This window comes from Acanthaster planci, linkage group LG12 (genome assembly GCF_054643075.1).
Source record: "Acanthaster planci isolate LZ-2023a linkage group LG12, COTS_SCS, whole genome shotgun sequence".
In the NCBI taxonomy this organism is placed as follows: Eukaryota; Metazoa; Echinodermata; class Asteroidea; order Valvatida; family Acanthasteridae; genus Acanthaster; species Acanthaster planci.
In genome coordinates, this window is record NC_141788.1 from 5,030,690 (window position 1) to 5,058,542 (window position 27,853).

The following is a 27,853-nucleotide window of genomic DNA, read 5'->3' on the forward strand; positions in this document are numbered from 1 at the left end:
CTTGCACGAACATCCAAAATTGATAAAATGAACTTAAGTCAAAGACACTAAACCTGGCGTGCATGTTGTGTCAGTAACTCTCTTTAGTTTCATGTAGGAATACTTCAAGACCAGGCGCAGTTCTAGAACCATTTTATTTGGGGGGAGGGGGCTAGACAAAATTTGGGGGGCTGGAGCCCTTTTACCCCCCACCCCGAACCTAGCCTGTTCCCGACAGAAACCACCGAGTGGTTTTATTTCTTATCTGCAGTTGTACTTTCCCTTGAATATCTGCTTGCCTTTTCCATTGAAGAAAGATGTTCTAACGCACTATCTACATACATGTATATAAGTTTTTCTTACTGCTTTTGCTTGTGCAGCCAGAATGGGGTTTTAAATCTGCTATGTCATGAATTCACATATATCCGACAGGAAACCTTTTACGGATGTTTTTAGCTCTAGATGTTTTTATTGTTATTTATATCCTCAGTTTCAGTTTGCAAAGCTGAGTTTTTAAAATGCCGCTTTCTGTCTGAAATATTTATGTTCCTGCTGTGTTTTGTACTTTAAGTTCATTCTCACCCACAAGATTCACACCAGGTTTTTGATTACATTAAAAGTGTTGTTCATAAAAAGGCGAAAGCAAAGTAAGGTGTGCTTAAACAGATGTAGAGGAAAACTTGTTAGTTTGCGGGGTCGAGTTATTTTCGAGTCAAGAAAGGTTTGACGAGAGGGCGCTGGCTTGCTAGTGCAATTAGGTTCAATCAATTGTATAAAATGACCGCAAAAGCGAAAGTTGAGATTGGTCTAGCACCGGCTTCCAGTCCATCACTGCATGGACCTCCGATGTGTTACACTGACTGAACGTAGATTTCACGCACCAGTCTAGATCAGCGGTCACGCATCAGTTAACACACGTCCAAGTTTATAATCTGAACTTACTGCGGCGCAAATCTTTAAATATCAGTTTTTTATTAAACAGAGAAAGGAACAATTTACCCTCAAATCAAGCGTATGTACTATAATAGGCCTACCCTGTAATGTGTAATAATCTCCTTCTTCAAAAATCGGAAACAAGTTGAGGAAGTTATCAACATTTCGTGCCAACGTAGGCAAGGTGTGTATGACAGGTAGCTTCCGGGTTCGTGGACGTCTCGCCATGGAGGATTTTGGACGCTGTCATCTGATTATTCTGTCGGTAGTTTTTAGTGTCAGAGGCAAGTTATATATATGACTTAAAATTAAGTTTGATTTGACTTCTACAGATTCAGGTCTCATTGTAATTTATAAAGGCCTCTTTGTAATTTAGAAAGAGGCCAATCTGTGTGTTTAGGGCTCATAAAATGCCTGCAGCTTTTTCTGGGTAACGATTTCACAGAACAATAGCCAGCATCCACCATTTGTTGCTATGAATTTCCAAGAGGCATGTGCATCACAATGTGAAATGGCTGAATTAAAAATGCCAGTAAGAGTCTCCAACTCTATTTATTTCCTGTGAGCCCATGAACAAGAATTCCATCTGATGCAGGTCGTGTGAACTACGATGGACTGAAGCGAGTCCACGGTGATAAATTACCCCCTTACTGGAAAAATGTTATCTGCAGCAAAATGAACAAAACAGGAAAATCATCAGAAAAAATCTGATTGAAATATATTTGCGGTTCCAGAAAATTGAACGTTTTACCAATTTTTCTAACTGTGCATAAACAAAAGAATGCTGTATGTGTGCGGTATAGGATTGTGTGTGGGAGGGGGGCAGCAGGAGACAGCCGCGTCTTTTGCTTTTGGTTTTTTGGGGGCGTCTTCGTTTCCGTATCTCGTTTTTAAAAAAGGGAATTGGTTGGAGACAAGAAAATAAATGCACTTCATTATTTAGCCTTGTGCTTTTGGAAGCTACATGTATTTAGTTGTAGATTTCAATTTAAAATGCCACGATGTAGCATTTCTGCCGAATTCGTCATTTTTGCAATTAGATATGTGACATTTGTATTCAAACGGTATTTTTGCATTTCGTTCAGTCTCAACATTTGTTTGCAGATGTCGAATACAGTGTACTTTCACACATTCAGTTCAGAATTGAAGTTATTCAAATAAAAGTGCTTACGTTGAATCGTATTCCCGTTGAGTGATTGGAGGGAGAATTTCCTCTTGGCTGCTACTTTCGTTTTCATTTCATGGGCAAACACTTTGAGAATTCATGTTGGATAAGGGAGAAGTGAGGTATATGTTTGGAAAACAGGAGAATTATTCACGGCAAATTCAGATGCTTATTGGACCTGAAGGGAAAATATTATGGAATTCCATATCTGCCGTCGTGCTGTCGCCCGTCGTGCGTCGCCCGTCGTTTTTTTGTCACGATTGCGCAGTGGTATTTTTAACTTTGACCCTTGATCGTTTCACATGTACATGTACATCAAATGGGTTGCATAGGACCTTAAAATGCCGGGGTTTAACAAATGACAATGTGATGATTCCATTCACTTCTAAAGATCTTTTCCGAATAAGGCAAGTACAAATCCCACCTGCAAAGCATATACTAGTCACATAATTAATTCCAATAATGCTAGACTACCACTGCCCCTTGACAAGAAAATATCGCCTCTCTGAGAATTCAAACAAGAGTTTTTTGGGGAAAAACATTTTCAGCAAAAATGTTCCGGCAAACTTATCCACAGTGTTATTCTAATTTGCATACTGTAAAACTTTGCCGACTTGTTTTCATCAAATTCCAGGAAGAAATCTACCAACCGATACAGATATTCCATCTTGATCTCTCAATTTCGCCTTGAAATCCAGAAATATTAGACGTGCTGTGGATTACAAACTGTTTATTAAATGTATTGTTAGGGGGCAATTACCACTCGGTTTAAGTTTCAGAAAATATGACGTGTTGGTTTTTGTGGGTGTGTATGCCATGGTGGATAGGCCAATGAGAACAGGTTGTGCAGCACATCAGCATTATCTATGGGGCTTACAAGTAACGTTACTGTTTAAAAGACTTCTGTGAGCCAACCTGCAACTAAAGTCATGTCTAATTTGGAGTATACAGCAGATTTCATAATTGATATACCCGCCCTCAAAATAATGTTGAATCAGTTCGTCTCTTATGAAACTATTAAGGAATCAAACATTGTAAATAATCTATTATTTACATTCCGTTCTGTGGGATATCGTGCAGGGACAGACAGAAATATTACATAGGCTATAGACCTAAAGTCAGGCTGTTAACGAGTAAAGTTACGTCTAGAGTAACTAAGTTATCGAGAAAAACAATCTACCCTAACAAAAGTCTATTTTGTTAATTTATTTATGTAACCAAAATGGTATTATTTCATATACACGTTACTTAACCGACATCAGGATATTATTTCTTCTTTCAATTGGAGTTTGGCGCAACTGCAAAAACGAATACATGTACATCTTCTAGTTCTATTGCTAAAATGAGTGTCAGGCATGGTGGATCGATCGAACAAGTACATGTGAAACGATCAAGGGTCAAAGTTAAAAGTAACAACGCGCAAGCTTGACAAAAAAACGACGCCCGGACGGACGGACGGACGGACGGACGTCGCCCGTCGTGCGACGGACGACGCACGACGGGCGACGCACGACACACGACGGCAGATATGGAATTCCATAGTTTTAAGTGTCACAGGTAAGCAAACCAAAACTTAGAATTAATGTTGGTTTGGCTTTTACTGATCCAGACCTGTTCCACAATTTGTAAAAGAGGCCAAAAATGATATGATTGATGTCATACAGTGTTGTTTTACTGATGTGAATTAAAATCCCGTCATGCCCATTGTGTCGTGGGTGTGTTAAAGTTCGTGTTTAACAGAACGGCACCACCCGTCCACCATTTCTACCAATTAATTTCTTATTTAGGGCAGAGGGAGGAATTCCATAAATGTGTATGGACGCCAGTAATTTTCTCTACTTTTTCATAAGCAAGTTGAAAGCAATAACATGACCTAAAAAGTCAAATGTAGCAGGAAAATATTGAGGTATCACACAAGAAAGAGAATATTTTTCAGACTAGTCTCATACTCATAGGGTTTTTGCACAGGGCGTCAAGCAATGTCCTTATAGGGAACTCTTTTCAAAAGTAGTTTCACATCCAAGTATTTGGTTTGTTTCACTGCAGGATCAGCCCATTGTTATTGTTTGTGCGTGTTTTTGTTTGATTGGTTCCTAATTCCTCTCTCTTGTTTACATATCAGATTTTTCAGGAAAAAGGGGAAGTCGTTGGGGCCAAGAAAATGCATGCACGTTTTTGTTTTTTGTACCTAGCCTTGTATTTTTGGTAGTGTACTTTTTAGTACATGAAGATGAGTGAACTCAAAAATACGGCATTAAAAATCACAATGTGTAACACAGGTTCTTTGTCAATGGATGGAAAAGATTTTCTTCTGCACTGAATAAAGATGTGCACTTACCTCAAACAAATCCAGGGTTATTTTATTTAATTTTCCCAACAGCTGATACGGTTCGTCTGACAATGGTCACACCCACACCTTATGGGGCTGGGTCTTCAGCTAGCATCAGCTGCTTCCGTAGTAGTCCTGATGAAGATGTGACATTGAACTTTGGTAGGCCATTCCAGATAGGTCTGGGAGGATCTACAGTACAAACCTCAACCACCCTCCCTGCTGGTAGTACACAATCAATGAATGGACAAGCAGTCACGTGGGATCTGACCTCCAGTAATGATGCCACTGGGTTGTTTTATTGTGAAGGTTCAAACAGAGGCTTAGCAACCAGAGTGTACAGCATCATCCACAGTATTCACAGTAAGTGTCGTACAACCTCTGAAAGGCACAAAAACAGTACTATTGAATGGAATGGCTAAAGGCCGGTTCAAACTCGCTGCGTATTCACTGTGTATTAAAGCAGCGGGAAGGTCTATTTTGAGATGTCCGCAGTGCGTGAAGGAAAGCGCAATGCGTAATGAAAATGCGCGCCTTTGCATGCAGTTTGAAATTAATGGATAGTGCGTACGCACCAAATGTATGCGTATTCGGACGAATTAAAACTCTTTTTTAACTTTCGTCGGATATGCAGATGCAGCCGAGACTTGAGAAAACTTGAAAGTATGAACGTCAAATGCGGCGTTGACATTACGCGCTGCGTGTGTGCAAACGCAGCGAGTATGAACCAGCCCTTAGACCAACCTTTACGATGCAGGAGACATGTACATTTACATGTAAATTTTACAATGTCCAATACAATTTTGGTAGTAAGACATGGCTGTGACTGGATATCATACTTTCCACTGTGAACTGAATCTGTAACATCCACAGCCACTTCTCACAGACTGATGGGATGGGCTGCTTCTAGCAGCAGCCAGGTGATCAGAACATATCAGTTCAGAGAAAACTCTTGGGCATCCCATTATATTTCATCGATGTAGAGTTTTTGTGATCTACAGAGCTCTGCTCGTTATCTTTTATTGTGTTCAAACTTGTAGGAAGATTTGAGCCACGCAGTGGACTGGTGACGAGAATTATCAATAAAGGAGAAGGCGTTACCCTCATAATTGACTCGGTCAATTCTGGTACCCAGCCTCTGTGGCGTAGGATCAGACAAGGGAATGTTACGAATTTTTATGATACTTACGCTAACATGTGTAACATCACGATGCCTTCATCCATGGTCATTGATGGGGATTTGTATGCAGTGATTCACCATGCACTCTCACTGAATGATAACCACTTCAGTTTGATCAGACTTATTGTCAGAGGTAAGGAAATAAAGACACTGCAGGTATATTGAGAAAATACATGACGAGGATTATTTCAATTTCTATACACTATTGCAATTTTTTTTTAAAGGGACATTCAGAAACTAGGATTTTCAATCAGTGAACCTTAGGGCTGGTTCATACTTAGCGCAAAAGCGAACGGCTTATATAAACCAAATGATTACAAGCATTGACAGTAAAATGTACCCCAATTGAACTGTTTTCCGCTTTGAAAATGTGCAGTATAACCCCACTATATTTACAAACACATTATTCAGGGATCAACCTTTCCCCCAATTAGTATTATTACTGTGCATTTTAAAAGTCAGAATTAGAAATTCCATCAATAATCTATATTTGTAGCATTTCAAATTTTAAGTTTCCTGTGTTACTTTTTCTCACCAAGACTGTGTTTCGGACAAGTGGGGTCCTTCTGCCTGTGTAGCTATGTGTGACATGTGTTACAATGGAGGAGTGTGTGATGATGAGACAGGAGATTGCGTCTGTTCACCAGGATTCAGTGGACCAAACTGCCTCACTGGTAAGCTCATTGCCTGGTCACAGGTTGATCTGTTTGTTTGTTCGTTTGTCATGGTGTGACATGTGCTACAATGGAGGAGTCTGTGATGATGAGACTAGACTTGAATCAAGTCGTACTTACGTTGCTCTTCCTTACCCAGCCATCCCTTCAGCCAGTACGCACTTCACGGTCATCGCGCTCGGCCTGGCAGCTCGCATAACCCTTTTAAGATGCCCGCATTATAGCCGTTATTGTATAACATGTGTTATACGTCACCTGTCAGTAAGTCCAACTTGACGGATACGCCAATTGGACCCCTTGTCAGTGATATAGTTATTCAGAATTACATATGAACGTTATGATCATCTTGCAAAATGTGTATGGAATCCACCAATCAAAGTAGTCAGACTTGTAGACTCATTCATTATAACGCAGGTATGAACAGCGTAAAAACAAATCCAGCAATCTGGTTGGCTGCTACCTTTTTTGGTAGATGAGCCCATTTGCTGTGTACAAACAGTTGGCAGATTCGTCAAGTTGGGATTTCTTAACTGAACTCCTTGTAATAAGTGAACACGAGGGCGCAAAGCGAGTAACGGCTCGAAGTCTCGTTCGATGTGTATCCAAAGCAGAAATGAAGACGTCACAGAGATCCCGACTTGAGTCAAGTCTGTGATGAGACAGGAGATTGCATCTGTCAACAAGGATTCACCGAACCAAACTGCCTCACTGGGAAACTGTGTAGTAGGCCTAGGTATTTTATGTTTCCTTGCTGAATATAATTAGTCTATCTCGACTAATGCTTTCAACAGCTTGTGGTATGCACAGATTTGGTTGGAGTTGTGAGTTCCAATGTGGACCTGGTAACATCATCCAGAGTTGTACAGGGAGCCAGTTTGGTCTACCAGACCCCTACGGGAACAGCTGCATCTCAGGATATCATGGCAGAGACTGTAATGTGGGTATGGAATGGCATACAAAAGTGGAGTCACAAGGGGAACCGTATTATTGTAATGATTTGCTCAGTCAGGTGTACCAAAGTTGTGTCAATTTTTTTGTTCTCATTGTATGCAAATAATGCATTCAAACATTAATTTTTTAAACTGGTAAATGTTGCCTTGTGACCATAATTTTAAATCTTTGAAATGATCAGAGGCTGATAATACTAGGTCCTATTTTATAAGTGGTATGAATTAAAATTTTCTAACTCTTTGTTGTTTTGTCTTATGTGCATATAGTTTGCTCCAGTGGAATGTTTGGGGCTGGATGTACTCAGACCTGTCACTGTCAGTCAGGAATGTGTGATGCATACACAGGCGTGTGTACTACTCCATGTTCATCAGGGATTTGTTCTTCTTCCGCTTGTACACAAGGCTGGTTGGGCAGTAATTGCCAAAGTAAGTGTGAAACTTTTCTCCATGTTGTTTCTCTTCCTAGGAGTTCATTGTAAGATTTCGTATGATTTCATGATTGGTTTATATCAGCCAGGGGTATTTACCTTACATTGGCCACTTGTCTGGTTAAATTTTGTTTCGTTTCATTTGCCTTCACAAATAAACACGTGAAAACACACTTCAGAGAGTTGATTGGGGTTGACAAGTTCAGGGAGATTTGTCCAGAACTTGTCTCGAGACAAATGCAGAACTAATGCTGGCAAAGTAAGTGGTTCCATTCAGCCACTTGTCCCCAACCAGTTGTACCAGATGATGGTTCCTTTACACTGAGACAACTGACTTCAATCTGACCCCACTGAAGCTTGACATACAACATACCTGTAGGCCTAACCAAACTGCACAGTATGACATACAGACAAGGACAGATGTTTAATGCCGTGTTATCCTCAACATCACCAAGGTTGCATTGGCCACATGCCCATAATAATTATCTTCTGATTAATCATAATCTAGGGGTAATAAATAGGTATCACCTTGCGTTATTATCAATGAATATGTTCAGATATCATAGGTGCATGCTTTTCAGTGAGCATGCGTCTATTGACTTGGAGATCATATTGTTCTAATATCCTCAGACAGAGCTAATTGGTGTCTGTAGAGCAATTGTTACTGGACTTCATTGATTACAAGATCCATGTTTCAATTTCAATTTTTGCTACCCTTCTAATTGCCTTTCCTTTATTTGCTCAGATTTTTAAAAGCACCATTAATAGAATCTGCTCCGAGCAGCAACAAAAAAGGGCTTGTTTTTAAAGGAAATTGACGGTCCTTTGGTACGCATTCACTGCATAGGCAAGTCTATGTGCGTTTGCGTGCAGCATGCAGTATGTGCAACGAATTTCGTTTGGAATGTATGGTCTTCACGCGCACACCAAACGTGTGGAAGACCCCGGTTGGAATATTTAGGACCATCTGTCTTTCTTTTGCCGTTGAGGGTGCACTTCAGCTCAGGGCAGATAACATACAGTACCATTCTTTTCTGTGTCCTACATGTAGTTCCAGATGAATGTCCAGCTGGTTATTATGGAGAACAGTGCCTCAGCAAATGTAACTGTTTCAACGCGGCTGCCTGCGACAGGATCAGTGGTTACTGTAGTGGTGGATGTGCATCAGGATTTACCTGTGTTACGAGTAAGGATTCTTTCTAGCAATTCCAAAATTTTGGAAGTAACTCTTTTAATGTATTAAACCTAAACGAGATAGGGAAAGGGGGAGTAGAATCTGCCCCACCTCGGTATATTCTCCTGTGTTGTCCCACTGTATTTTATGCAGCAGTTACACTTCAGGAGTTTCTTAGGATTTCTTGTAATCACTAAATTTGACACTACTTTTGTGAAAATCAGTGGAAGGCTGTCATGTATTAATCCATGTATGGTTTCTGTGATTTTCAAAGCACTTAAAGTGCATTGCCCTTGCGATTGTAGTGATCAAAAGTGTCCCGAGGCTCTGTTTTCCTGGCTGATTGTAACATTAGTAGGAAGCTATTATATTGATCCATGTACATGATATGGTTTCTTTGATTTTCGCAGCATTTAAAGTGCATCGCTCTTATAGCGCTCAAAAGTGTCCCGAGGCTATGATTTCCTGACTGAATCCTCAGTGGGAATTGATCTCATGTTCAATGTGCTTGGGAACTGTGGTTTGACTCATGTAGGCCTACATATAGCTTTGGAAATGTGATATTGCCCATATCTGTCAAGCCATGTGTTGCCTAGGGACCGGGTGTTGCCCCATGATTGGTTAGGTCTACTCTGCCCATTATTACTAATGCTACTGGTATCCGGGTGAATAAAACTTTATTAAGGCTGCGGCATAAAACATGACAGTTTTTGTCTGTTTTACTCTAAGTCGTGAGTATAAATGGTAGATTAACATGTTTTTCCAATAGAATTCTGGTCTGTGCATTCTCTGACACTTAAATTTGACTTTTATCTTCAGTTTGTTTGATCAAACCACTTGTCTGAATACATGTACATGTAGTTTATCTACTGGAAATGTATGCATGATGTTCATTGTACATGTCGGGTCTGTTTCTAATGTAGCTCCTTTTTCATGGGAATGCATTGCTTTTTCTTTTTTTACACTAGCTAGCTTTGACAGTAGACTGGAAATGCTGTCCTTATTAACATGGGTATATATATGTACCTAGGTAGCGCCTTTTATATACCCTGAAGCCCACCAAGTAAAAGAAAATAAGTAAGTTCTAAAAATTTTAGAAAAAATTTCAAAAATGGTGATATGTTACATTATGCTTGTTTGTCTCCAGATCCATGTACTCACAGTCCATGTCTGAATGGAGGTTCATGCAGTATTCAGGGTTCCACATTCAGCTGCACTTGCCCATCTCCCTATGTTGGAATTAGATGTGAATCTGGACTGGGTAAGTATACCACATCAAGTGATGACAATCCATTAGTAGTGGTTTTTGTCTTTCTCTACTGTAGCAAGATAAACCACGTTCAATTACCAGATTTCTTCTGTCCATCACCCTGCAGTGCCGTGTACTCCCAATCCTTGCATGAATGGAGGTACTTGCCGTGCTCAGGGTTTCATGTTCAGCTGCACTTGCTTGTCTGGCTACAGTGGAAGTACCTGTGAAATTTTTGGTATGTCCAGTTTGCATATAGTATGAAGTAGTGTAACCTGCATGGCCTTCACCCACAATGAAATTGTTTGCTCTCTATTTTCCCTCTGCAAATTTTACTTAACTACATTCGTATATAAAGCAGTCAGTAATTAAAGGAGTAAGTTCGTGCTTGGCCTGCCTTAAATGCACATTTAAGACCGGCTCAGGAGAATGGACGCGACTAATACCCGAGCCGCAGGCGGAGGGCATTATCAGCGTTCAGTCTCTTGAGCCGGTCTCGCAGTTTAAGTCTGGCCAAGTACATATTTATTCCCATTACATTCATAAAAACCATTTTAGTCAGAGAGTCAAAAGAAGTGATTTCCAGCAATTTTGCTCTAGAATTTTACTGTCATTTTCCTGAACACCCACGTCCATTTTAAGTATCATTCGTTGTGCAAATTGTCCAATTGGCACACATGTTGCAAGCTTCGTGCACACGGGCTCTTGACCAATCAGAATTGATTAAACTGCGTCCCCGCACGTGGTTTATGCAGCAGGCATTACCACTTCTCAGCGGGCATTATCAAGTGCTAACACATGGTCAATTTCCACGTTGTTTAATAGGGAGACTGTCTGAGGTATATTTATGAATGTTTCTTAACACCTCTCCGACAGATTCTACTTGACTTAAGTAATAACTATAAATTAAGTTGATCTAAACACCTGAAAAAGGTACGTCTATTTGAAAAAGAAATTTGTAGATATCTTACCAGCATTTTTCCAAACTCTTTCAACCCAGCTTTGTAGCACGCTACTTCAGCACAAGCCAATATGTATTTGCACGCAGTTGGTCGTGCATAAAGTTCTATCTTTGGTATCGTTGTATTACTTTATTTGCTATTGGTATAACTCTGTTTTAGCCGTGAAAGGAAAGTTAATGCCATATGACAGGCTCCCACCTGATCAAAATACAGAGCCTGTGGATTATTTTAATGTGATAATGTCATACTGTATAGGACAAGTTTATAACAAGTACCGGTAATAACATTTCTGGTTTTTTTTCCATTCCATATATTTCACCTTTAACCATTTAATACAATATACGACTTTCTCGAAAATGAGAGCACCTTACATACAATAACTTGATTATATATGCCATACTTACACACTACCCATTAACTCCCAAACGGAAGAGAATTCATCGGTATCCAGTGATTGATCACCATTGTCTATAATGTATTTATATATGTAGCATGTAGATATGTGACATTCTCTGATGCATCTCTTTTTTGTCAAACAAATGCAAATAAGCACTGCATGCAGCGCCTCACCAAGGGGCATTATTATTGGGTAAAATTTCCCTTTCTTTTTTGTAGAAGGTACATATGAAAGTTAGTCCCCCATTAATCTACTATAGACTGATCCAATTTGAGGCCATAATTGCACTTACACATACATTCTAGAACTTGATGCAGGTGTGTGTTTGTCAAATCAAGACACCCTGTTGATCAAAGACGTACATAACAACAATGTAACTCCAGTATTGTGAATCGTAGCCTCTAATTCTGGTTGCTGAGTTACACTATAACTTCATATTCAGTCTTTCCTAATAAATTTACTTGACTTCTGCCAGTTCAGCTTTGTTGCAGACTCTGTGAGTTCCTTTGAAAGATTCAGTCATCTAATTTTGATATTAAACACTATAACTTTTGTCCCCTATCAGATCCCTGTTATTCCAATCCTTGCTTGAATGGAGGTGCTTGCCGCGCTCAGGGTTCCATGTTCAGCTGCATCTGCCAGTCTGGTTACAGTGGAATTACCTGTGAAATTCTAAGTATGTTCTCTCTGCATATGTATCATTACGTGCCCATATTGTCTTCATCCACTCAGTGTAGAATTTTTATGAACTTTATACAGTGAGAATTTCGGCTTGAGGTATCACAGTAGCATTTTGCTCTCGGTACTAGTTTCATTCTTTATAAAAACGCCCAGGTATACAGGGTTGCATTTGTCTCCTACTAGCTGTGAATTGACTCATTCCCCATTAAGAATGATTGACTGCTCACGGTGAGCTTTGTTGAGCAATCTGACTGAGACCTTCAATGTCAAAAGAAAATCAGTCAACCTAAATTCTAACAATTAACTCGTATGTATCATCAGGTCCATGTTCTTCTAGTCCTTGTCAGCACGGAGGTACATGCAGTGTGCAGGGTTCCACATTCAACTGTAACTGCCAATATCCCTACTCTGGAAATACATGTGAAATTTTCAGTATGTTCAATTTATTCATTTTATCATGCATGATTTTTAGCCACTGGAGAATTTTTTCAGAACTTTTGTTTGTGATCATTTGTAGTTGAAGTAAAACTTTCTTCTGAAAATCCTGTGATAGCCTTTCATGTACAGTAAACTGATCACTCAGGGATGTGTCCTCATACAATAGCCATAAATTTTTGAGACCATGATGTACATGGTCGTTCTCTTTCTGGAAGGGCCTGTGCATCAAAAAGAAAATCTGTAAGCTTGAATTCTTACACTTCACCGTTGTCTATCAACAGTTCCATGTTCTACCAGTCCTTGTCAGCACGGAGGGACATGCAGTGCACAGGGTTCCACATTCAGCTGTTACTGCCAATATCCCTACTCTGGAAATACATGTGAAATTTTCAGTATGTTCACTTTATTCATTTTATCATGCATGATTTTTAGCTTCACTGGAGAATTATTTTAGAACGTGTAGTTTGTGATCATTTGTATTTGAAGTAAAACTTTCTTCTGAAAATCCTGTGATAGCCTTTCATGTTCAGTAAACTGATCACTCAGGGATGTGTCCTCATACAATAGCCATAAATTTTTGAGACCATGATGTACATGGCCGTTGTCTTTCTGGAAGGGCCTGTGCATCAAAAAGAAAATCTGTAAGCTTGAATTCTTACACTTCACCGTTGTCTATCATCAGATCAGTGTTCTACCAGTCCTTGTCAGCATGGAGGGACATGCAGTGCTCAGGGATCCACGTTCAGCTGCACCTGCCCACCTGACTACACTGGAAATAACTGTGAAGCTTTTAGTATGTTAATTTTCTGTACATGTAAAAATGTATCACATATTGTGCAATGTTGAACATGGTCATCATCTGCTGTAAAAACATCACATTGAACTTAACTTGTAGTGTAGTGCAGTCAGTTTAAATTTTAAGTGTCCACAATTGCCTTTTGGTTTATTGTTCTTTTAACTTATTTACATATATGTTCTTAATAATCTTGTTTATTATCACCTACTATATTTAAATACCAAACTAGTGCCATTATGAAACAGATGTCAGTGATTGAAATGGCAAGGGCTGCAACAGCATTTAATTAACGTATAGGTTTTTAAAAGGCAGTGTGGACGTATGCTGGTTACATGTGATTAAAGTCTGCTTTCAACCTTCGCCGAACAGTCACTAAATATGCAAATTACTTTTTGTCCGATTCAGTTCGCTAAAACTTCTGATCAACCATAGTGCGTCCTCTAGACCCATGATGCACAGCAGAATGGCCGCCATGTTCATTTTTCTTTTCCGTAGCATGATTCTAAACTTTGACAACTTCGAGTTTATCGAGTTTCCGTTTCGCTCCACACCTTTGTGATATTCTGATCAAACCGTAATGTATTGTAAAAAAAACGTCTGTATTTCAGAGTTAATGTGTATATTTTCTTGTTTTGGTGGTATATTTTCTCTTTTCGTGTATGTGCATTTTATACATTATTGACTCTATGCTATTACTACCAAGCGATACATAGGGTCAACGGGCGACCCTGGGATTGTTTGGGGTTTCGCGAGGCGGTGCGAGCGATCCAATACTGCGGTCCCCCTCTTTCCTTGGTATATTTGTAGGGTCAACTGGGCGACCCCAGCTTTGTTAGGGTTTGCGAGGAAGTGCAAGCGTTCCGAATTCTGCAACCTCGCATTCCTTTATAGACCAACAGGAGTCGGTCTGCAGGGGATCAGGTGGCATCCTGCTAAACTTTTGATCCGGCAGCTAATCCCTGCTGGCAATACTATCTTTGGTTCAGTTCAGGGTTAGCCCACGCCATGCTTCAAGGGCTTGAGCTACTAGTGCATGTGATATCCGTATGCTCAGTTCCCCAACATGACACCGAAGCATTGCAGTCAACGATAGTGCAGACTGGCGCTGCATTCGGGGTTGAAATTTTTCCCACTTGCTGGGTCTGGGTGCAACACTTCCGTGTCCCTGTTCCTAAGCATTCCGAATGGATGACACGGGTCGACAACAAACTGCCGTGGCAACACCCGACATCGGCATGGCTCACAGGTCTATGCGCCAGAGCGGCCCCACGCCACATCACCCCTGGTGCCATTGTCTTCAGATGCCCTTTCAACCAGGGCACCCGACCGTGACAAAGACGCTGACGCTCCTGGGGACAACACAATGCTGCTCCCCGGTGCGGTACCCGCAAGGACAATACAGGGCCATGCGGGCTCACCACCACCCGCGCCCGGGACAACACCGGCCTCCTGCGCCATCGGGGGTTTCGACCCCCCTATGTCACCCCGTCTTCCAGCTACCTTCTGGGCCTTTCTGGGAAGACAGTTTCTACCTCAGCAGTTCAACAGCCCCCTTGTGCTTTATCATTACTGCAGTCTGGGCAGGCCTCCGACGCTCCGGCTCACCAGGCGCCGACCGCTGGCTCTACAACCAGTTCTCCCATATGCAAGAAATGTAAACATTCTTTGTCTTCGTCTACAGGGTCTAAGCGTATGAAGTCTCACTCCTCACAAAGGAGTATGCTTTGGCCGACATCATGTCAGCGGTCCGCATGCTCTTGGAGAAGCTCTTTTCTATAGCCAGCCGTCTAGAGCCGAATTCTGCTCCTGCAGCGATGGTCCCAGATCCGGACCGTTTGCTGGCGCAACGTGATCCGCATCCAGATCCGCACCCGGATCTTCCCAGATGGTTAGACCGTGTCCAACAATAACTGCTCTTAGACGTCTACTCCGGGGAATGTTTCTTGAACGTCCCCCAACTAAGAGACTCATTCTTTCATGGGACTTGTCAGCTGTTCTCCAACTGCTTGCTGGTCCCCCTTTGAGCCTCTCAGCAACGCATCATTGATCAACTTTTCGGTGAAACTGGCATTCCTACTAGCAGTTACTACCTCAGGGCGCAGCAGTGAACTGAAGGCATTGTCCATCACAGATGGCCACATCTAATAGGAAACCCATTTTGTTCGTCTCATCCCAACACCAGGGTTTCTTACCAAGAACCAGTCAGTTTCCTTCCATCCTCCTGACATTTTTGTTCTAGAGATTACTAAACACACTGGGACTCCCGACGACTTACCACGGTGCCCAGGGCGGACTCTTAAATGGTACTTAGCCAAAACCAGAAAACTCAGAGGTTACAACTTCGCAGCTTTTCATAAAACTTCACCGAGCTGCAACCAGACACACTATAGGCGGTTTCGGCTATCAAGTTTGCCAACCCAGTTTGGCCGAACTCTGTGGACAATAAAACACTACTCCTCATCAGAGCTCATGATATCCGAGCAGTTTCCACATCATGGGCCTACTTCAGGGGCCCACCGATGGAGGAAATATGAAAGGCAGCATGCTGGAAGACCCCATCTACTTTCACCACATGCTACCTCACCGATGTTCTACAAAAGGACTCTGCGCATGGCAGAGTGGTCCTAACATCGACAACATCAATGCAGAAGGGTTCCTCATCAAAGCGGCCACCACTGGAATGACATAACAACTCCATTATTTGGTGAGTCCGTAGTAAAGTTTGGACAATTTCATACTTCTCTGGCACTCTCATTGTGTAGTGCGTCCTAGCCACACCCCCCTCCAAGGGCTCGGTGCTACTCTGCATATTTAGCGACTGTTTAGGGTAGGTTGAAAGCAGAAGACTCCTCCCCCACAGAAATGTGGGTGAGGTCTGCTGCTGAATACCTACCCCAAACAGACAGCTGAATCCCTCCCATCCTTCTCCACTTTTCGCTCGGACGGTTTTAATACCGGAAAAGGCGACAAACATGGTGGCCATTTCGCTATGCATCATGGGACTAGAGGTCACACTGTGGTTCATCAAGAAGTTTTAGCGAATTGAATCAGACGCAAAGGAATTTGGATATTTAGCGACTGTTTGGGGTAGGTATTCAATATCAGACCTCACCCACATTTCTGTGGGGGAGGCTTTCCTGCCAGATCTACTCAAACCATCTTTGATCAAAAACAGTAGATGCAAATGTATTCAATTTAGAATGTATCAGAATGAATTAAATAAAATAGTAGTCATTCAGTGTGTTTTGTTTTAGTTTTTCAGATCGCTTGTTCCTCCGGGGTGACCGTGTTTGGGACTCCAGGCATGACAACCTCAGTTGAAATACCACAGCCGTTTGTTTCTTCAGGTTTCAATAATATACACTTTACCTACATGGGTCCACAAGGCATCATTGCAACACCAACTAGCTATCAAGTACCTGTTCCTTTAACTGGTTCAACTACAGTAGATATTCATGTTACGGCGAGGGGACCTTTCAACATCATACAACAATCCTGTCAGATTTCCGTCACAGTAACTGGTAATCAGTCTACTGCTGTGTATTGATTGTTTCTTTTGTGACAATTTTATTAAAAAAGTCTTAAGAACAATAAAAATTACAAAGAAAGCTTCATGGCTTTCACATGGGCATATACTTGTGACATTCAAATAAAAACAATGTTTTTAACCCATTTGGGGATGATGTGAATTATATTTTAAATTGCATAAAGGTATAAATATCTCTAACTTGATCTTTTGATATGGTGTTCTCCTATTAAATAATCTTTCAGAAGGGGGTAAAATGTCTTTTTGTTTGTTTGTCATAGGTTTTCAGATGATGTGCACTCCAAATATTAGCGTGGTTGGCAGTCCAGGTTCAAATGTCTCAGTTGCTGTACCAGAGCCTACAGTGTCTGGAGGAGTTGAAGGTGTAACTTTTGCCTACATGGTTGAATCCGCTTCAATCCCAACCCCAAGTAGCTATGACGTTATTGTTCCTGACACTGGGTCGACAACAGTAATGGTCAATGTGATCCCTGTAGTATCTTTCAGCTATGGAATGTCTTGCAACATTTCTGTCATAATCAAAGGTTATTTTTATGATAGTTTGCATTTGAGTATGTTGTAATATTTTGTATACTGTAATCATATTATTGTACCCTGCATAATTAATGGATGATAAATTGCTATTTTTGATACCTGCTGTGGCATAAAAGCTACTAGTGGCACTTATTTCCAATAGACGTGTGATTAGCATCTGCTGAAACTATACTTGATTTAAATATGGCATCTGTACTCTTCAGAAATTCAGACAGTACAACCCTAATGTGCTGGATTGTGTAAATGCTGCTTATGTGACACCTCTGATCTCTCTTGCAGGGTTGCCATATCTAAACCAGACACCATCCGTATCATTCGAATCAGGATCAGCAAGAGTCACCTGGCAGGCATGGAACACAAGCTCAGGGGATAGAGGAGTGGGGCCAGTGATTGCATACAAAGTGTATTATTCTCTGGGATCACCAGTATCCTGGAGTGTTACTGGTAACATTTCGGTGACTGACCCATCTCAGAGCACGTACAGCTTCACAGTCCAACCATTGGAACCAAGCACTGAGTACATGTTTAGCGTGGCTGCAGTGGGAGAAGGAACAGGAGAAGGGTCAAGGAGTCCAGCATTTACTGGACTCAGTCTACCACTGCCTATAACTACCACTGAGAGGGATACATCGAAAGAAACCACTGTTACCGAGGGTGAGTTGTGCGAGCATGTCTCCAACTAATAAGAAAGAAATTTTTGTGACAAAACTCTTTGGGGGTGATGGTCATGTCTTGTTGTGTCTGTTTCTAGGGGAATGTGTGCTTGGTCAGTCTTAATCTGGTGTAACATTTTGGATATAATTATATAAGGCGCAGAAGTGGTAAATGATAATCTGTCAAGTTATTTTTTGATGACTGTTGTGACTTGCTGGTAATGGCAATTATTTCCAATAGACGTGTGTGATAGTGACACGTGCCGCAACTATAACTGACATCGATAAAATGGTCGCCTTGCTCTGACAAAATTTGGAAAGGGTAACCTTGACTGAATTGGGTAAATGCATAAGTTATGTGACACTTCTGAGATTCGATCTCTCTTGCAGGGTTGCCATACTTAAGCCAGACACCATCTGTAATTTTCGGATCACGATCAGCTACCGTCACCTGGCAGGCATGGAACACAAGCTCAGGGGATAGAGGAGCGGGACCAGTGATTGCATACAAATTATATTACTCTCTGGCATCTCCAATATCCTGGATTGCTGCTGGCACCATTTCGGTGACAGACCCATTTCAGAGCACATACAGCTTCAAAGTCCAACCATTGGAACCAAGCACTGAGTACATGTTTAGCGTGGCTGCAGTGGGAGATGGAACAGAAGGATCAAGGAGTCCGTCAGTTGCTGGACTGACAATACCACTTCCTCCGACATCCACTGATAGCAATTTACCAATAGAATCCACTGTGACTGAAGGTAAATTCATATCTTTTTAAACATCCTGTCATGTCAATCTAAACATTATATGAAGAAATACCTCGTTAGAGAGAGTGTTCGTTTTGGAGAGAGGATACCAGCTAGACAATTTCGAAATGTTATTTGGAAGAAGATTGTTTTATTAAATGATTGGAGTAGCCTTCAATTAAATAGATCATTAAAATACGTTAACGTCAGTAACATGGCCTTGAAAATCATGGTCTCATAAATAGGAAGCAAAAACTGTTGTAAGTTATTTTCATGTCTGTGTTTGTCTTCTTTTCATTTTAGTCCCAACTGTTTTACATTCAACTCCAGCTAGTTCTTCAAACACGGCCGCAATCACAGCAGTCGTTGTGGTGGTCCTTGTCATGGCTACAGTGGCCGTTGGATTAATTATTTTTTGTCTCCATCGTCATCGACGAAACAGAAAAGGAGAATCCAGTGCACAATCGGCGGGAGAGCGAGAAATGGTAATATACGGTAAATGGTATATACTCGATACAATGGGACGATTCTATGAATATGCTCAAGTGTTACATTTGCATTAAAACGCAGTTTTAAAAATACTTTCATATTAAATGATGTCCCTTTCAGAAATAGAAAAGAAAAACAATTAAAATTATTACAGTTTGAGTAAGTATAATATCAAGGTCTTCGGTTAGAGGGCAGCTCTGTTCCTTTTGATGAAGACTGATTTTTTAAAACTTCTTTTTGCAAAAGAACCCCTAAGGCCACGTGGTTGTACCATTTTTAAAGTGGAGGCGCTTCCAATCAGTGAAATGGCTGTGTGCTTCCCTTGTTAAGTTGTATTATTTTTCCCCGCCCAAATCAGATTCGTCACATCACGGTCACAGTGATTTTACACTGTAACAGGTGCAGTTGGTAAGAAATCTTGATGGCCTGATGCTCTTGGAAGTCTTCCTCTGAAGTTCACGTCAGCTACAATAGATGACCAATGCGCATTGGGGATCTGAACGTTGCATTGTAGATGATTTTGATGCATTCATTCTCAATAAGCTTTGAAAAAAACCTATACATTGTACCCTTCTTATGTGGGTTTGGAAAGAAGAGTTTCCAGTTTGTCCTTTCTGTGCTGTTGCACGCATTTGTTTCATTGTGCATGCCTTATACGTAGAGCGCTTATCAAAATAAGATTGCTTCAGACGTTGAAACAACTTCGTCCGCCTATGAGAAGGTCGATCACGTCCGGCCATCATCATCATCCTACGAAATTGTTGGCCTTGGCCCTTCATCATCATCAACCTATGAGGACGTGAGCCTACCATCTTGGGCGCATCAGTGGGGCATTCCCTGGCAGAATGTTATCGTGGGCGAGAAGGTTCTGGGCAGCGGAAACTTTGGTGAAGTGCTTGATGGTGTCGTAATGATAGAAGGAGAGTTTTCGAAAGCGGCAATAAAGACACTGAGAAGTGAGATTTTAGGGGTGATCAGATTCGAGTTTATACCTTTTCATGATCTCTATGTTTAGCCAACAAGCATCGTAGGCCTACAGTGCGGAGTTATTGAAAAAAATGCGTGCTCGTAAATAAATTGTACTATCAATTACATTAATGACATAGCAATTTGAATGACCTGTCGCCGATGCTTTCCACTCAGCAAATGCATCACCACACGATCGGCAACTATTCATGGAGGAATTTCGAACTTTAACGAAACTTGGAAGTCATCCCAATATTGTAAACCTTCTTGGTGCCTGTCAACACAAAGGTACACGCAATCAGTTTTGATACTTTGGAATCTATATTCTATCTACTTACATTTAACACGTGTTTGGTTTGTCGTTGCTTTAATTTATTCATGCACCTCGCCCGCCATATCAACAAAAAATACTTCCTCGACTTAATTCGGCAGTATATATTTAGACATTGCGCGCAGTAGAAACTGATTAAACTGGAAACTGAGAAAAAAGATCACAGGTCTTATATGTAATGTGTGTCACTAAAACATGTTTTATGTGTTTTAGATAATTTGTACGTGACCTTGGAGTACCTACCAAATGGTGATCTGCGCTCCTACCTGAGAAATGCCCGAACCCAAGGAGACAGTGGCCAGACTTCTCTGTCCTCTGAGAAGCTGATACAGTTTGCGTTGGATGTTGCTAAAGGAATGAAGCATCTGGCTGCACTGGGGGTATTAAGAACCGAATATCTATGGTTCAGTATTTGTTAAATAACATAACATTACATTTAAAATGACTTCGAGTAGAAAAACTGCAAATGCATTCTTTATCACCATGAAGAAATGTTGCATTCGAGCAGTAAATGACATGCAAAACTGGGTAGCAAATGAAACCATTGACCTTGCGCACGTAAAACAACAAAGCAGAAACTGTAGAAGTAAATGCAAGTTGTATTTACAGGTGATTCATCGAGATTTGGCGGCAAGAAATATCCTCCTTAGCGACGATCTGGTTGCTAAGGTTTCAGATTTTGGTTTATCCCGAGGAGAAGATATCTATGTTCAGACATCCAAGGTATGATCCCAATTGATGAATTGTTGCTATGCATTCATGTATAAGTGTCTCACATCCTAACCATGGTTTCTAATAGCTGTGGTCAGCATGATTGCTCAAGGGCCATTTCCTTTTCTAATGAAACATTCGGCAATAGCATCTTCGTACACCAGGCCAGGCAATCCCGATTCAGAAGGGGGCCTGAAGGGCAACTGATTTGGACTGAAAGCTTTGGTGCATGACTGGTTTAGTTTTAGTTTAATACTTCAGGTTTGTTTCATCATATCACCGATTATTTTTCCAGACTCGTGTTCCCACTCGCTGGCTTTCTCTGGAATCGTTGCTGAGGCAGGTGTATACGTCAAAAAGTGACGTGTAAGTGCATGTATTATATAAGGAATAGACATAAAATAAAATTGTGCCCACTTTGGTTGCGAAACACTTGTTCACAACGAATGAATGTATTTGTCATAAGTTTGTAAGACTGATTGAATTTTTCCTTCTGTCATCAGGTGGTCCTTTGGAATTCTTCTCTGGGAAATAGCTACTCTGGGTATGAAGTTGCAAAAACACTGATATTGAGTTTTTAACGATGACATTTGTTTTAATTTCCACATTTGTTTGACGAGATGTTTAGGAATCACGTTAAGGTATTTAAGTTAATCATGTTGTCAGGTGCCACTCCGTACAAAGACATCACATCAAAGGATCTACCTTCAAGATTGGAGAATGGATACCGTATGCCAAAACCAAGCAATTGTGATGATGAAATGTAAGGCTTGCTTATTATTTATATCAAGACAACAAAATCCCCTAGCCTGTTGAAAACAGCACGTTGACAAATACATTTAAACGTGATTTAACTAATCCTCACGACGTTTTAAGTGTAACCTGCACTTAGCCATACAATCATCGTACTGTTCCTGAATAATTCGTTGTAAATTAGCAGTTAAAAACACTCGTGGTTTAGTCTCTGCATGAAATACATTGGAAAATAATTTTGTGTGACGACAAAATCAAGAATAAATTAGAGCATACTGTTCCAAACTGAGCCACCGTGGGGTCACGCTTGTGAAGAATTTTTTAACCTTCCTAATGAGGTAGGCCTACAAATCAACATCACTATCAGCATTGGAGCAGATAAATACTATTGTGCGATACTTTTGTCACAGCTACGGTCTGATGATGCAGTGTTGGCGGGAGGACCCAAAGGAGAGACCAGTATTCAAGAAATTGACTTCGATTCTCAAAACAATGGCCGAGAACCAGATTGAGAAAGTGAGTGTTTTAAGTGTCTTCCGAAGGAAAAATGGTATTTTTTGGTGGCTCCTAAAATTGGAAGGCTGTACATGTGCCCTTCCATTGTGTCCGGCTTATCTCAGATAAGGGTAATTCCAAATTTAGCTAGCGTTTTTGCAGCAGTTCTTTTCGCAACTAGCATATCATGGTATACCCAATAGGCCTACGTTCTTACTGCGTAGGTGACAGTTGTGTTATCTCAGTTACCACAGGTTACTACAGTTTTTTTTAAGTCGGTCCCATTTTGTACCATTTTCCTGGTTGCAGACCTACGTGCGCCTGCTGCCTAAATCAGATGACTACATGCACTTGATGATTCGCCCAGAACTGGATGATAATTGAGTTAATTCCTAAAGTCGAATGATGCATAGTTAACGACCAATCTTATTACTTCATGGACAGGGATGTAAGAAGACACGTTTCCTCAACATTTGGATTTTCTCTCCCAGTTTTAAAGTATTAGTGCTGTTTATTGTAAGTATGCTATCCGTTTGTTTGTGACATCAGAATGCGTTTAAACCAGGCACTGTTTATCGTCTTCCAACATGAACGATCAAATCACGGTTCAAATCAAACAGGCTTTTAAGAGAGTTAAATTGTCCTATAATAAATACATGTTGATTAGAGACCAAATAAATTTCGCGGTACGGAAAATAAGGGTTAGGACAGGATAACCAATAAAATGTAATCCTGCGAACCCAATTTACCGTCATTTTCGAACAGTGGCAGGATCTGTGGTTAAACGTTACTTTTAATTCTTTCCGAATTCAAAATTGAAACATTGTTTTCGCGGGGTAAGGTTTGTAAGAGTTTTTTACACTGACATGAACGTAAACTTCTCCTTCATAAGTCAATGTACATTTAATGACTGTCTATTTTCTAGTGAAAGAAGATACAGACAGGTCTGTTCACATTGACGCCTTTACTATATATGATAAGCTGAAAATCTACACATCTCATGACAAGCAACAAAACGAATTCTGCTGAACGAATAGCCAAAGCTGATGTAATAAGTTTGCCTTCAAGGGCACATTGTCACGCGTGTTGTAACCCTCGTTATGTTGCTGTACAAACTCAGACAAAAATGGTTTAAGGAGAGTTAAAATTCAGCCACTCAGTTGTTACATTTAATTTCTGCCGTTTTATTTCTTTCTTTGATGTAATTTCTCTTTGTTTCAGTAGTGAAAACTGTATTACTATACCGTTGCACATGAATGTATTTGTGTCATTTGATTTACAACGCTTGTTCAAACTAAAGGCAATATCATGCGTGCAGGGCAACGATGCTTATATAGGTTACGGTAATAACGTTTTATTTTACATTAAAACTTGGTAAAGGTTTAGTGGATGTCGCTCCATTTTGTTTTTCTTTGACTTTTAAATATATTCAGTGAAGCTGCGTTTGATTATTTCAAGTGTTCCATACACTGAGTTGTATATATTTGTGTGTTTCTCGTGATATGACGATGGCAAGTGCGTATATTGCATAAACATCATTTGCAAAATGCACCCTTTTTTTTTTAGATGCAGACTTATGTACTCGGTATATTGAGTGTTGGTTCGCTGAAATTAGCATTTGAATAGAACATACTTATATCTAAAATATATCATAATCTTCTTCTGTGACATGCGTTTTAAGCAGGTGTATATTTACATATCATCCTCCTTGTTGATTTTTTTCGTTAGAATTACGCACATGTATCGATACAAATGTATGTACTTGCATGTAGCGATGTAGAACGATTTATGGTTGCTTCCGTAATTTTTTTCAAAATCACTTTATAGCAGTAAAAAGTTAATCTGGACATCAATGATATTGTCTGACAATGCCAATACAGAACTAACATTTCGAATACTTTCCCATCAAGGGCTTCATTAAAACGCAAACAGCTTCTTAAACCTGGTGTTCCAAGCGGTAAAACATAAAAAAACGTAAAATTGTATGAGTTTCTTGTGGTATATTGAGGCAGTGACAAAGTTGCAGGGCGCCCAAATTATCATTTATTAACTGCAGGGTTGTAAATTTTTTGAGAAGTAAGCGCATGCTCACTTTTGGCGTGCTGAAGTTGCTTTTGAATGAAAGACGCTTTGCTTGAATTGTATCACGATCTTGATTAAGCATTAGGTTTTTTTCACTTTTCAACTTAATTATAATTCTTATAAAGCATTGTTTCGCTTGACCCATATACAATTTATACTGTGTATATAGGCTTGTAAACTATTCGAATCAAGCAGCCAACTAAGAATAAATAACTCAAGGTGGTGGAATGAGCAAAATTGTAAGAATTTCTTGGAGTTTTTGGGTGGAAGATTTGCCCTGCGTGTTCCAAAGTGTGATCGTCAGCACATATAGGGCCCGTCGGCACGGCAAACGACAATGAACTGCAGCAGAGGTTGTTCGTGTATTTCCAATGGGGGAACCCGGGGATCGAGGGCACGGACATTAGCTGGGGGCGTGCGGCAAAGTGTACTTTTTTCCCGGAAATCTGAGCACGCTGGAAAAATGAGACCTTCACAGACAATGCGCGTTTTGAAAGGGTTGACACGTTTCGTGCGTTGTGATTGGCCAACGCATGTATGGGTCCGCAACTCATTTTAGCCTGAGCCTGACGCCATACGTGGCTGTGGCATAGTCTAGACATTGAAAGGGTTTTTAATAAAATGTGAAGGCAACAGCGAGAAGACTGGTGTGCCGAAACGGCTTGTAGTGCAAAACTTTTTAAAGAGACGTCTGCATAGTCTAGACATTGAAAGGGTTTTTAATAAAATGTGAAGGCAACAGCGAGAAGACTGGTGTGCCGAAACGGCTTGTAATGCAAAACTTTTTAAAGAGACGTCTGCTGACTTTGAACTGTTTTCAAGTCAATGTTCAATGACAAAAGGGCGCCTGTTCGTGCAATTAGATTTAAAGTTGCAGGCCAGTAATTAGGCCCAAAATTGCCTGTGCGGACCAAATCATGATTTGTCGGCTCGCTGTCAAATTCTAATATCTGCTATAAAAGTATTACAGCACTTCGTATGTATGTGGCATGCACGTGGACTAACTTGTACGGAGGATAGTATCCACCAGGACTCAGCAGTGGCGTAACCACGGGGGGGGGCTGCGGGGGCACGTCCGTGCCCACAAATTCCTGGTGCCCCCAGGTGCCCCCACTGAAAAAACAAACAAACGGATGAGTGGATTTTGAACAAAACTTGCCCCAAAAACCACACCACTGAAAGCCAGTGTCCCCCTCCCCATAAGATGCTGGTGCCCCCTTTGTGCCCCCACTAGTTAAATCCTAGCTACGCCACCGACTGTCAGCTTGTATTTCTGACAATATCAGACCAGACAGGGCCTACCAATTTTGCAGTGGAGTGTAGGCATCAATTTTCAAAATAGGCCTCACAACTTTTTTAAGGGTTGATTAGGCCTATCTCTATTTTTAAAAGTTATCGGTTGAGCCACTGAAAATGGACAGGAAAATAAAAGATGATCAAATGAGCTTTAATTTGATACGTGTCTTTAACACCTGGGAAAATTCTGAGTATTTTCCTGATTTTTTTGAAGTGGGGGTATTTGTCACTGTTGTCTAAAGTAGCTTAATACTGGTCTGCGTCCTTAATTAATCGTGGAAATGACTGGTTAACAGCGAAAGATGATACTGGTCGGGCACTTGCCTCGCTCCAGTCTATCACTGCATAGACCTGTGATGAGGGACTGACGGGACGCATATTTCATGCGCCAGTCTAGAACGGTCATGCATATAAAACATGCATACAAGTTAACTTTGGAACTCGGTGGGCCTGCACTGCGGAAGAGGAAATTGTTCGTTTCTTACCGTCTATTTACTGAAATGTTGAAATTAAAAAGATGTACACGATAGTGGAGACTGCCAAGTCGGTTTCTCTGTAGCAAGTAGTCTCCTGAAAGAGCTTTGTTATCTCCCTTATTTTGAAAGATAATCGGAAACAAGTTGCGGAAGTTATGAAATAAACGTTTTATGCCTACGTCGCAGGTTACGTGCGTATTACAGGTAGCTTCCGGGTTCGTGACATCTCGCCATGAAGGATTTTGCTCGCTGTCTTCTGATTGTTCTGTCGATGTTTTTTAGTGTCACAGGCAAGCAAACCAAAACTGAGAATTAATGTTGGTGTGGCTTTTACAGATCCAGACCTGTTCCATAACTTGTAAATGGGGCAAAAAAAATGATATGATTGATGTGAGTGTTGTTGTACTGATGTGAATTAAAATCCCGTCATGCCCGTTGTGTCTGTGGTGTATTAAAGTTCGTGTTTAACAGAACGGCATCACCCGTCCACCATTTCTACCAATTAATTTCCTATTTAGGGCAAAGGAAAGAATTCCATACATGTGTATGGACGCCAGTAATTTTCTCTACTTTTTTATTAGCAAGTTAAAAGCAATAACATGACCTAAAAAGTCAAATGTAGCAGGAAAATATTGAGGTATCACACAAGAAAGAAAATATTTTTCAGACTAGTCTCATACTCGTAGGGTTTTTACACAGGGTGTCAAGCAATGTCCTTACATGGAGCTCTTTCCAAAAGTGTTTCACATTCACGTATTTTGTGTTTTTCACTGCAGGATCAGCCCATTGTTTGTGCTGTTTTTGTTTGATTGGTTCCTAATTCCTCTCTCTTGTTTACATATCAGATTTTCAGGTATTTGGGGAAGTCGTTGGGGCCAAGAAAAAGTAGCCTATGCACGCCTTTTTGTTTTTTGTACCTAGCCTTGTGTTTTTGGTAGTGTACTTTTTAGTAAATGAAGATGAGTGAACTCAAAAATACGGCATTAAAAATCACAATGTGTAACACAGGTTCTTTGTCAATGGATGGAAAAGATTTTCATCTGCACAGAATAAAGATGTGCACTTACCTCAAACAAATTCAGGATTATTTTATTTAATTCTCCCAACAGCTGATACGGTTCATCTGACAATGGTCACACCCACACCTTATGGGGCTGGGTCTTCAGCTAGCATCAGCTGCTTCCGTAGCAGTCCTGATGAAGATGTGACATTGAGCTTTGGCAGACCATTCCAGATAGGCCTCGCAGGATCTACAGTACAAACCTCAATCACCCTCCCTGCTGGTAGTACACAATCAGTAAATGGACAAGCAGTCACACAGGATCTCACCTCCAGTAATGATGCCACTGGGTTGTTTTATTGTGAAGGTTCCAGCAGAAGCCTGACAACCAGAGTGTACAGCATCATCCACAGTATTCACAGTAAGTGCCTTACA

The 27,853-nt window shown here is 40.7% G+C and overlaps 2 protein-coding genes and 1 long non-coding RNA gene across 8 annotated transcripts in view; 2 read left to right on the forward strand and 1 right to left on the reverse strand.

Moving 5' to 3' along the window:
- The first annotated feature begins 1,069 nt into the window (after positions 1-1,069).
- The window catches only part of LOC147797090 (uncharacterized), a 42,232-nt gene continuing 15,448 nt past the window's right edge, over positions 1,070-27,853 (forward strand). The window contains exons 1-2 of the mRNA XM_087144001.1: positions 1,070-1,196; positions 27,528-27,839. Of these exons, the coding sequence (XP_087000127.1) occupies positions 1,103-1,196; positions 27,528-27,839 (406 nt within the window). The 5' untranslated portion in view covers positions 1,070-1,102. The remainder of the gene's footprint in view (positions 1,197-27,527; positions 27,840-27,853) is intronic.
- Positions 1,190-27,575, reverse strand: LOC147797091 (uncharacterized). The gene is made up of 3 exons (XR_015427336.1): positions 27,486-27,575; positions 2,084-2,164; positions 1,190-1,577 (listed from the first exon to the last, which is right to left on the reverse strand). It is a non-coding gene; the product is annotated as an uncharacterized LOC147797091 (long non-coding RNA).
- LOC110990780 (uncharacterized) lies at positions 4,460-24,883 on the forward strand. Of its 6 annotated transcripts, none has more exons than XM_087143929.1 (26): positions 4,460-4,769; positions 5,447-5,719; positions 6,126-6,260; positions 7,052-7,201; positions 7,478-7,636; positions 8,690-8,824; positions 9,960-10,073; positions 10,189-10,299; positions 11,986-12,096; positions 12,423-12,533; positions 12,821-12,931; positions 13,222-13,332; positions 16,590-16,856; positions 17,143-17,406; positions 17,696-18,070; positions 18,460-18,831; positions 19,123-19,304; positions 19,970-20,264; positions 20,452-20,562; positions 20,819-20,985; positions 21,215-21,328; positions 21,612-21,682; positions 21,820-21,860; positions 21,983-22,079; positions 22,480-22,585; positions 22,874-24,883. In XM_087143929.1, the coding sequence occupies exons 1-26, from the start codon at positions 4,478-4,480 to the stop codon at positions 22,946-22,948; spliced, it is 4,350 nt and encodes a 1,449-aa protein (XP_087000055.1). In that variant the 5' UTR covers positions 4,460-4,477; the 3' UTR covers positions 22,949-24,883. The 6 variants fall into 6 exon arrangements, with proteins under 6 accessions (XP_087000055.1, XP_087000058.1, XP_087000057.1 ...); XM_087143932.1 differs by having other exon boundaries at positions 16,722-16,856; XM_087143931.1 differs by lacking the exon at positions 12,821-12,931.

Excerpts from the sequence above, each read along its gene's own strand:
- LOC110990780 (XM_087143929.1), top strand. The coding sequence starts at position 4,478 with ATGGTCACACCCACACCTTATGGGGCTGGGTCTTCAGCTAGCATCAGC. Across the intron at positions 8,825-9,959 it reads AGGATTTACCTGTGTTACGA|ATCCATGTACTCACAGTCCA; the intron begins GTAAGGATTCTT and ends GTTTGTCTCCAG. Across the intron at positions 12,534-12,820 it reads AAATACATGTGAAATTTTCA|TTCCATGTTCTACCAGTCCT; the intron begins GTATGTTCAATT and ends GTCTATCAACAG.